Source organism: Strix aluco, chromosome 14 (genome assembly GCF_031877795.1).
Source record: "Strix aluco isolate bStrAlu1 chromosome 14, bStrAlu1.hap1, whole genome shotgun sequence".
Lineage (NCBI taxonomy): Eukaryota > Metazoa > Chordata > Aves > Strigiformes > Strigidae > Strix > Strix aluco.
The window spans coordinates 14,488,530-14,499,912 of NC_133944.1; the positions used below are offsets into that span (position 1 = coordinate 14,488,530).

The 11,383-nt window shown below is 42.3% G+C and overlaps 1 protein-coding gene across 1 annotated transcript; it reads left to right on the forward strand.

The window, feature by feature from the left end:
- Positions 1 to 6,073: 6,073 nt before the first annotated feature.
- On the forward strand, positions 6,074 to 9,262 carry UQCRFS1 (ubiquinol-cytochrome c reductase, Rieske iron-sulfur polypeptide 1). Its single transcript, XM_074839596.1, has 2 exons — positions 6,074 to 6,347; positions 8,468 to 9,262. The coding sequence occupies exons 1-2, from the start codon at positions 6,137 to 6,139 to the stop codon at positions 9,076 to 9,078; spliced, it is 822 nt and encodes a 273-aa protein (XP_074695697.1). The 5' UTR covers positions 6,074 to 6,136; the 3' UTR covers positions 9,079 to 9,262.
- The last annotated feature ends 2,121 nt before the right edge of the window (positions 9,263 to 11,383 follow it).

An 11,383-nucleotide genomic window follows, 5' to 3' on the forward strand; every position in this document is an offset into this window, starting at 1 on the left:
CTTTTCCTATTCCTAGGAAGAACTCTGTTCTGAATAATCATTAATTTAAGGCCCTCTGAAATGTTATAAATGCTTTATTTCTGTAACATTTATGCTTTATTGTGCAAATATGAGAGATTTGTTAGCAATGACAGAAGAGTGAGTTGTTCCGGCATGTACAGCTAAAGCTTGAAATAATGCCTGGGTTTTGAGCAACAGAAACCATGGCAGTGCCATTCAGCAGACTGCAGACGAGATGGTCACTCCTATCCTCTTTCTATCTCCAGTTGTGGGGAGAATTTCTCCCTTACCCCACACAAACATTGTTAGTGGGGCGTCAGACACAAGACGGAGTTCTTCAGGTGGATTGATTGTAATAAATACGTCAGCAAAGCAAAGGAAGCTTGGATCCTCCTTTGTAAAGCTTTTCAATTTTTAGTCAAAGGTGATCACGAAGTTGAAAAGTTTGGTTTTGTTTCCATCTGCAGGTATCATAAAAAGCAAAGAATATATAGTAGTGGAGGCCAATTGTGAGTCAAACAGATGCCATTCAAGAGGTAAAAGTATCAGGGATTTTTCAGCAAACGTGAAGATAGAAAACAAGAGAAAGGGAGAAAATATTTTCCTTCAAACTGACGTTTGTACTACCTGTCCCTGATGATGCTCCAGGCAACTTCATTTAGCCTTCAGCTGCTGCCTTCCTGAGCAGCCTCTGATGCTGCCCCAGGCAATTACCATCCAGCCTTTGGCTTCTCCTTGGTTGGACACCTTTTGTTGCCATTTCTGATTTGTGTGATCAGATCTTATCAATTTCATATATATATGACTCTCTTTGACCATCTGGACAATTATGTAAATCTTTGATGCAATCTTAGGCTTGGTCTTTTCTTTATTTAATTCACTTCAATGGTTTTATTTTCTTTCCTCTCTATAATAGACTCAGAAAATCCCATTCTTCCTGCCCAGTGGAATGCCTCATCTGCTTTGATTTTTCTATTTGTTTATTGGGCGGGGAGAAAAAATATGTTTTCTCTATATTTATCTCACTCTATACTCAAAACGTTGAGTGCATGTTTGCCAGAGCCAGATATTCCATGCCCTTCTGTTCAAGGCAATATATCTTGGCCTTGTCAAGCACGGATGTAAAATATTTAGAATAAGATGGCTGCTAAAGCTGTGAACTCCTGTATTAATAGAAAGAGTAGTAAACAGCTGCCATCAGATTTCTTCTTTGCTCATGATACTTCTTCTTCTTTGACTAGGAAAAAGCTGACTTTAGATTAGACTGTAGCAGTGAGGTATCATCATTTCAACTAATTTGGTGAGTGGGAGAAGAATGCTTGACCAACCAAATGTTAGTAGATTTCTTTCTCATTTTTACTATCCATTTTTGATTCTCACTTTTCATCTACCTCCCTTTTGATCACATCTTGTGACTTTTCAAAGTGATAGGCCAACTTCGAGGAACAGTAATGTCTAAATATCAAAAGGTGTCCATAATTTTAACCTTAAACAAACTGTATTGCATACACAAATGCATCTTCAAATTTATCTGGCAGCTTCCCTAGTACCACACCACAAACCATAAATCACTGTAATGAAGGTTAATCCTGCAAAGGGACTAACTGGAGACATTTGGAGCAACTCTAGCAGTAGGGTGCTCTTATCTAAATAGTCAACAAACTGGAAGGCCTCATCTAATGCCTGCAGGCTGTAGATCCCAAAACATACCACTACCTTAAAGATACAAACCCTTTGCTGGAAAGTTTACACAAGAAAATTACAACATAGCTATACAAACAAAGATTACCATTAAATAAAAAAGTATGAAGTACTCTTACTAGAAATAGCTTTTAAAGGAAAAGCTATAGTGGAAAGCAAGCAAGAAACTCTTCCATTTTAACATCCAGAAACTTCTCCCTGCTCAGAGCACTCCCAGTTCATACATCAAAACTTACACCACTGTCAAAACTCAGAAACCTTAAAAAAACCCACAAAACAACAATAAAAAAATCCCCCAAATCCACAACTGGTAACAAACCCTTTTATAAACACTAGATCAGATCCTCAGTCTCATGGTGAAACACCAGATATCTACAGTATACTAATATCTGATGGCTTTAGTTTAAACTCATTTTGCCCTGTTAGAACTTATTTGGTTCTGATCAGATATTTACCATGACCATGATAATTTTGTAATCTGTTAAGAGAACAGAAAATAAGATCATGTTTCTGTAGCTCTTTTCCTCTTAAATGAAATAATGTTTGTAAAACTTGGGCTGTTAAAATGCATCTTCCCAGTTTTCTCTCCCCTGGCTTGAATATTGTTTATTTCCACTCATACACTGATTCATAGCCCCAGTAGTGTCTACAAATTACTTTTCCTCTAGAATATTATTGTGTCCTACATCACTACTAACTACAGTTACCAACTGTACAGTACGCTGAGTTGGGTAAATCATTATCTACCTAGGCTTAGATATCACAAACTTACTGGGAAAGAAATAAATTATAGATCAATACTACTGGAATGATCCATCCCACTTAATTAGAACTACCATATTTCAGTACATTTCAGACAACAGTTGAAAAGATTCACTGAATTACTTATATGAAAAAGTCAAACCCTTAAATAAATCTCAATAAGGCTAGTCCCTAAACTACCACTCCACAGAGAGAAGGTTTTTTTAATGCACAATCATAAATTAGTAGTAACACCATTAGCAACAGCTGAATTTCAAAACAATAGCTCCTTTATACAGCCAGTTTAAAACACTAAAGCTTCACAGCCTTCCACAAATCGACTGGGTTGACTAGCTGAGAAATGGTGGTTAGATTTCTAGAAGACGGTTTAGCTCAAATGTCTTCACGACATATCTCTGTGTCAAGTTTATCCTGCATTTTGGGAAAATTTTAGAAGGCTGAACTAGTTAAAAGGCTTGACTGGAGCAGGTATGCACCTACTAGCACATCCACCTAGTATCCAACTACCACTGGAAGCTGTAACAAGTCAAGCATAAGACTGATGCTATAAAGTAAAATAAATTTGGAAAAAGAAAAAAAACCCATAACCCATAGATGTTTGTTTATTCACCCAAGTTGTTGGGTGGAAGAATGGATCTTTCCTTTAGTCCAGGATTCATCAATGATGTACCTATCATCCTCTTATCCTTGCAACCCCAGCAAGTTTCAGGTGAGAACTTCATCCCAAACTGAGTGCTTACTACAGAGAACCAGAACCGTGCCCAGAGGAAGGTCTTTGTTAGAGAGCTGGGCTGGTGCTTCCAACAAGAGCCTGAGACACTCGCCCTGACCGGAAGCCCGTCTGTACGTCAAGGCCGTAGCCCTGCAGAGGAAGCCAGCAGTTTCCCTGTTGCAAAGGGAGGAAAGACTACTATGGCATTCTGCCTTCCCGTCTTTAGAAGGTGCTGCCCTTCCTCAGGGTGAATAGTCTGTATCTGCCAAGATTCATTTTATGAACTGAACTACCACCTCCAGAAGAGCCCTTAGGAGTGGATTTGATTTGCCTGGAAGATGCCATTTGCTGCTTGTTGCACAGGGGAAGGAGCTGACAGGAGTATTGTTTTGTTTCAGATTATTTTTCAGTACAGTCAAAAGGGTGGAATCATGCATATTTTCTAATTAAAGAAACAAAACACACAAATGAATTGATATTTCTGTCTTACATGCTGCTGGTATCATCTTAGAATATGTACTTTTAAAAACAAAAAATCAATTTTATTTCCCTTTGAGAAGCTCCACAGAATAATACCATCAACCATTTTAGGACTAGCCTGGCAGGTCAAGCTAAATCTATTGCTGTCTATCAGAGCAGATGTAGAGTATTCTTGGCAAAAAAATATTTAAATCTATCAAAATATGTGCTTTAGTATTAATTTAGTATTTTTAAATACTTTGATTTGCCTGTGTCCACAAAGGGACAAGCACCGTTCACGGCCAGAAAAAAAAAAAAAATAAAATCCTAGAAACAGAGCTTTTTATTTAGCTTTTTACTACTCAAAAATATAGCAGGAACTTTTGGAAAATAATTTATTCTCTCTCTTGCAACAATAAGCAAGCTTCCCCTACCATTCACACAGCTGAATGAAACTGATCTGAGCAAAGATAAAAATTGGACTCCAGTGTTTGCATCTCTGCCCGTGTTTGTGACTGAGAATGGAAAAAGTATATTTTTGGCAATAATTACAGCTGCTGTGTTCCTTCACCCTCCTAATCACTGATGGTAAGAATGAGTTTCTGGGGAACTGTTTGACTTCCCCAGCAGTCTGAGCTCCAGACTGAACGTGCCGACAAGCAATGGAAAACACTGAAGCTGTGGCAGCTGGCGGCTGCCCACAGACACGTGGTTATGAACACAACAAGTGTATTGTAAAACATGCTTTGCATTTTTCAAACTTGATATAAAATCTATCACTCACCAATTTCCTATGACAAGCTGAAAAAATTTAAGTTTTTTTCCACTTTGCAACTGATCCAGCAAGACTATGTAAAGACAAAAAATTAAATAGATAAGCTAAGAAAAAAGAAGGAAAAAAAAAAAAAGGGACAAAAATCATACACTGCACAAGGTATAGGAATAAAGGGCATGTGTTATCACAGAAGTGGCAGTTTTCTTTCAAGTAACGCTTCTGATTTATACACCTCCAAATCGTATCATAAGAGCAGCAAAGGAAGAGAACACGTTAACCCTTCCAAGGTGTTTTGGGATCGTATTGCTTTGTTTAAATGAATCCATGCCCTGCAGACAAGGCACTGGACCATTCACATGCCCTGCAGTGATTCCTGAACCCTCCTTTGATATGTTCTAAAGTTTAATGGCTTAAATTTGCTCGCAAGTATCATCAGAGGTATTCTAGGATAGAACTTCAATACACTTAACGTCCTTTCAAAATATTAAACAGAAATACCTCAACAAAATGATTACAGTAAAAGAGAAAAAAAGCATGTTTGTAATAGTGCTTAAGTGTTTTGTATGAAACAAGGTAATGCCGTGAACAGGAAAATCACCAACCAAAACACTTCATGTGAATTGGACCTTCTCAGAGTACCAAACCCAAAACTCGACTCTGGAGTTAGCAGCACTAACAAGACAGCTACAAACTTCCCTGGCCAGTCCCAGAGCTGGCAGGAGACAGGCACCGGTGGGGTAAGCCTCACCACCGCTCCTGGTACTCGAACTGTACTAGAGAGGAAGGCAGAGATTTGGACGCAGGAACTCAAGAGGAAGCACGAGATGAAACTCCATCTGGGACACACAGAGCAGGGGTATTTTCAGACAGCAGCTCCTGTAAAGAAAGTAACTACCGTGTATTTGGGCTAATCTGATACAGAATTTGTTTCCTGATAACACCAAAAACTCGGCAAAGATCAAGACCCTTTTGTGCTTGACACAGCTGCTGAAAGCACTCTTCACCCTCGAGGTCTAATCGCTAAAGTAAGGTAGCCAAGTTTTTGGAGGGAAAAAAGGTACCTTGAGAGTAAATAAAACTGTTTGGAAGGTAAAAGGTTAAGAACAGAGCAAGGAAATAAGATTAAATTTTACAGTTCCTGACAAAGAGACAGTACTAATCCCGGTAAGGGAAGACGCTGTGGCTGCGTCTGCCTTGCCAGCCTCACCCCACCGCAGCCACCGGAGGCTGGTTACTTATCACAGCCCCGGACACCCCCTGCGTCATCTACACGCCCTGCTCGCCCTTCCACAGGCTCCCCCAGGCGTTAACCCCACCATTTCAAGATCCCATTTTGCGTCACCGGACCGGGGCGTTCCCGACTGCTGCCCCCGGACCCCCGACAGGCGCGCCCGGCCCCTCCCGCGAGCACAGCCCCCTATCGCGGCAGCTCCCGCCCACATCCAGCGGCTCCCGCTGCCGGAGCGAGACCTTCCCGCGCTCCCCGGGACCGGGAGCCCAACTGGGAGCCCCGGCACTGCCGCAGCACCAGCAGCTCCGCCTCAGGCCCCCGCCTGCCACCCAGGGAAGCGCAGGCAGGCGCAGCGCCCCGCCCCGACGCCGTGACGTATGACGCCGTCACCCGGCGGCGCTGCCGTGACGCCACCAGGGCGCGACGGCGTGACGCGCGCGCGCAGCCTCCCGCCGCCGGGAAGGTCGCAGCGGTGACCGGCCCAGCAGCCGCCGCCATGTTGTCCGTGGCCGCCCGCTCCGGGCCCTTCGCGCCCTACCTGTCGGCCGCGGCGCACGCCGTGCCCGGCCCGCTGAAGCCGCTGGCGCCGGCGGTGGCGCGTCGGGCCGAGAAGGTGCCGCTGGACCCGAAGCAGCCTCTGCTCTGCCGGGAGTCGCTGAGCGGCCGCTCGGCCCGTGGGGGCCTCGTCGCCGGCGCCAGCCTCAACGGTGCGGGCTGGGCCCTGGGGGAGCCGCTCGGGGCGGGGGCGGGCGGCGGCCGCCGCGTCCCATCGCGCGTCTCCTGGGCCGAGCGGGCGGGATCGGGCCTGGCGGCTAGCTGCCGCCTGAGGCGGGAGGCGCCGGGGCATCGCAGGGCCGCGGGCCGGGAGCTGCCGGCTCGTCACCGCTCGGCCTGGGCCGGCGGGGGCACCAGGGGAGGTGGCTGGCGAGGGTGTGCTCCGCGCTCGGGCCTGGCGGGCTGGGGGGAGCAGAGTCGTGACTGAGTTGAGAGGTTCTGGCTTTTCCTGACTCTTTTTTTAAAAAAAAAAAAAAAAATACTTGATTGCCAGTTATCATTACTGTAACGCGCGTTTATGGCTATAGAGTTAAGGGCACTTGAAAGCCCGCTTCCTCTTGATGAGTCTCGGGTGGATATTTAGTTGGCAGTTGGGAAGACGCAGGAAAGTTCCGTGTAGTTCAATAAGGTGTTTAACAGAGCGGCATCAAAGCAGAGGTGTGCGGTGAGCACACGGGGTGTGTTTTACTGTTGCAGAAGAACAGCTCTTAACAGTGAATTCACTATGCCAAACCCATCGCTGCTTCCTCTTTTGGAATCGCTGTATTTCCCCCCCATTGGTGCAGCGTTCAGGAAAGCATCAGCCGGGTAAAGTTGTTCCCGTGTCGTTCCTGCAGAACCAGCCCTCGGCCACAGGGCCCGGTTGGCACGTCCTGGAGAGCCAGGGCCCGGCCGGTGCTGAGCGTGGCCCAGCAGTTTGCTTCACACTGTTAGGTAGGACATTGATGTAAGCCCTGGAGGCGGCAGTGCCTTGTGGAAGGTGCTCTGTAGTGATTAGAACTACATTCTTCACCTGACCCCCAGCTGTAAAGGATATGTTCAGGTGAAAACTGTACAAATCTATAACTAATGTAGCTGACATTTAGTCTTACTCTGAGTTTTAATTAATATCAAGCCCACTTTTCACTGAATAGAAGAAATTTTTAGAAGTTAATTGTATTGCTTGTTACTAAATGTGAAATATTTTAAGTCCTACTGAAATAAATTAGTATGGTTTACTCAGAATTTTGAATTTCAGATTAAGTTCTCTGCAGTTAAAATCCTATAGCAAATACCTTCTCTGAATTACTTGTAAATATATGCAAGTATTTTCCCCATTATATCACATATAAATCCCTGAGAGTTATTTTAAGTACTTTGAAAGAGTGGATTTTATTAAAACTCTGTTAACTTTGTGCCAACTGCTAGGAAAAAAAAAAGACTAAAATAGTTCTTTTCTGATAACAGAGGTTGCACTTTGGCAAATAATGTGTTCTGTCTGTGGTGTGTTCTTTGGCTTATAGACTTTCATTGAGGGAGGTAGCTTTCTTTTGCTGGAGAAACTAGTGGTGTCACATCTTGTTAGGTTTGCACACAGGTTTGACATGGGAATGCCTCTTGAAAAGCTTGAGAATTGGATAATTATTAGCTGTATCCCTAAATCCTTCTATGAAGTGAGCCTGGCAAATAGGGGACTGCACATTTAAAAATTATTTACTGGGGCAGTTAGCTTTGACTACAGTTAATACCCAATACTGCAATTTTAGTCTTAAAAATGCTTAACCCCACACTTAAGATTATTAAAGGCATAGAAGTTACTTAAGTCAAAGGAAAGCACAAAAGTGTCGAGCTACAGATGTGCAAACTTTACTACATCAAATTTCTTCACAGCAGGTTTTTTTCAGGAAAACATTTGAATGGAAAACAGGTCTGTCTTTTCTTAGCTAGTCATGGTATCCTGCAGGAGTTATTCCTTGAAATTTTCTAAAAAAACAGTTCACTCTAAACCTGGAACTCTGGCAGATTTTCCTGCATCCTTATCAGGCTTTGTGTAATTTTCAAAGAATAGGTAAAACAGTTTCACCAATCACCTGTTCATCTACCAAAAATAGCTTCTGGAAATCATTTTCCTGCAGCTTAAAATTGAAATGTATAACTAGTGAAGTCCTACCCAAACTTTGGAATAACTTTTACCCATTATTCCAGAAATGCAATTTTAAAAGTAAAACTTAAAATATATCATAATTTTTTTTACCTGAAAGTGTTGTCATTTCATACTCTTTTTTTCTTGCAGCACCTGCGAGTGTTCGTTTTGTCCATAATGATGTCATGGTACCTGACTTCTCTGCCTATCGTCGTCAAGATGTGCTAAATCCCACCACATCTTCTCAAGGCAGCAGTGAAGCTAGAAAAGGGTTTTCCTACCTGATGACTGCAACGACATGTGTAGCAACTGCATATGCTGCTAAGAGTGTTGTCACCCAGTTTATTTCCAGCCTGAGTGCCTCTGCTGATGTGCTAGCGCTCTCAAAGATTGAGGTCAAGTTATCTGACATTCCAGAAGGCAAGAACATGACTTTCAAGTGGAGAGGGAAGCCCCTTTTTGTGCGTCACAGAACCCAGGCAGAGATTAATCAGGAAGCTGAAGTTGATTTGTCTAAACTGAGGGATCCACAGCATGACTTAGACAGGGTAAAGAAACCGGAATGGGTCATATTAATAGGTGTCTGCACTCATCTTGGTTGTGTGCCCATTGCTAACTCTGGAGATTTTGGCGGTTATTACTGCCCTTGCCATGGGTCCCATTACGATGCCTCTGGCAGAATCAGGAGAGGTCCCGCTCCTTATAACCTTGAGGTTCCCACTCACCAGTTTGTTGGTGATGACCTAGTGATTGTTGGCTGAGTAACAGTGTGCTTGCTCACTTTGATGTTTCTGTGAATGTACGCTCAAAAGGGTTAACCGAGATTCTGGAATTCTGTAAAACCAGGTGATCCTGAAAACGTGCTGGTTGTCTAGATTCTCAACCAGAAGTATGTTCCAATACTTCCCTGTGTTCGATTTTAATAAAAACTTGGAGTGAGCACTAGTTCCTGACTCTACGATAATGTGTATTTGTGTGTGGACTTCTGGTGTGTCTAGTCAGAGAGATGCTACAGCAGAGGCAGAATATGTTTATGGAGCCCTCCTGAAGGGCTGCTGGTTGAAGATAGACACTGAACTACAAAGCCATTGTTTCCTTCATACCAGCTGTTTTCATTATTTGTATCTTTTGTTGGTTTTACTGCATTATGGGACAGAACATCTTTTTAAAAAGATCTTGCTACAAACTTCTAACAGTGTTTGGAGTAAGTTTCAATATAGAATCCTGTGAGACACAATCCTTTTCCTTCCAATGTATTTTTTTGTTTGTTTTCAAAGCAAGTGAAGGAAAAAGTAAATAAAAACCTACCTAGAAAGAAAACTACATTGTTCAGAGGCAGCTTATAATTGTTTAGCTAGAATGAAAGCAATATAATTTTATGATGATGTGGACAAAAATAAGTATGTCATGTTAGAATTATAATTCTTTTTTTGCAGATAAGGCTTGATCTTATACATATCTAAACATCAGATCAGGTGGTCAGGGCACTGGAACACTTGTGATACTTCCAAAAGAAGTAAGCTGAGAAGGAAGTAAAAAGGGAAATCTGAGTTAGATGGAGGGTGAAAAATAAATCCTAAGAAGCACTCGGTCTGGACTAATCCCTAATGTTAAACATTGCAATATTTTAAGACTCCATGATTTGAGTGAAAATTATCATTTCATATTGCATACAGGCTAAGCCAAATAAAGGCCAAAACTTTGAAACCTCTCTTACCTTGCTGCTGACTCTGAAGGCATTGAGAAACAAATGCAGCTTGAAATAAGTCTTTTAGCCAGCGCTGGTCCTGCCAGTACAAAACAAAGTTAGCAATTAATTGCCTACAGTAGGAGCACAGAGGAGACACAAGGTTTGCTGTTTCCAGAACAACCAAAAAAAACCCACCAAACTATTTTGTACTTCCTGTTTGCTTCCCATTCATTACTGCTGTTCTGTGAATGTTTCTGTCTTTCACTGCATTAATGTGCTCCCTCCAGTTGCAAAATAGCAAATACAATCCTCAGGATTCCCTGGGTCTGGAATATTTAGCCTCACATATACCTCATGTAAAGCTGTGATGACAGTTAGGTAAAAGATGAAGTTTTAAATAGGATTAATCAAGCTATTGATGCATTTGGCTCACCTGTTTTCATACAATTGTGAAAAAACGACCATAGGTGACTACTACAGCAGTTCTTAGGTATGCATTTTACAGTGTTTCAGAAATTTGGGCTTTATACCTTATCGCTATGTCCACAAAAACATTTTCAAGAACTTTTTTGGTAATAAATCATGCTAAACCAGTACTGAGAGAGATGTTCCCAAGCTTCTATCTAAATAAGTGGTATTCACGTATGTGCCTTGTATTATAGGGTTGATTTTTTCCTCAAATTCTCTGTTTCTAGGAAAAAAGTAACTCCTGAAGTAGCATCAGGGCATTGCTCATGTGCTCTTGAGTGACTACTTTTACCTCATCCTAAAAATGTTTTTTAGCCCACAGGTACATTATTTAGGCCTAATCTTTGTTTACATAATTACTAAGTAACTGTGGTACCAATAAATACGCTTCCTGTAGAGCAAGGAATGGCAGGGCAGTTTCTGAGTTGACAAGGGAACACAGTGAAAGCTAGAGTAGTTACATCACATCTGGGCTTAAAGAGTCACGCATAATATTACTTGCACAGGATAAGCTGTTACTTAAATTGCATCAAACTGACGACCAAATCTTGCCAATTACAGCTAATGCAGCACCATGACATCGAACGTGTTTGAGAACAAACTGGCAGCTTTTACTGTAAACATGAGATGCCAGCAATACCTTTTTTCACCAGACTGGTGACATAACAGCTGAAGAAGCTGAAGGATTGCTTATTAGGTAATGCAGATCTGATAGGCTTCATCCTCTCTTCAGTTCAAGACTTTGTTCTCTTCAAAGTGGGAAAAAGCTCATCCCTAATGGGCCAAGTGTGCCTTAGAAAAGAATCAGGACTTACTAGAATTTGAGAATTAAGGTAAAGAGTTAACAGTCTTCACATCTCCAAAACCACTCACAGTTTGGTATTGCAAGTACAAGTGCAAATTAAAAA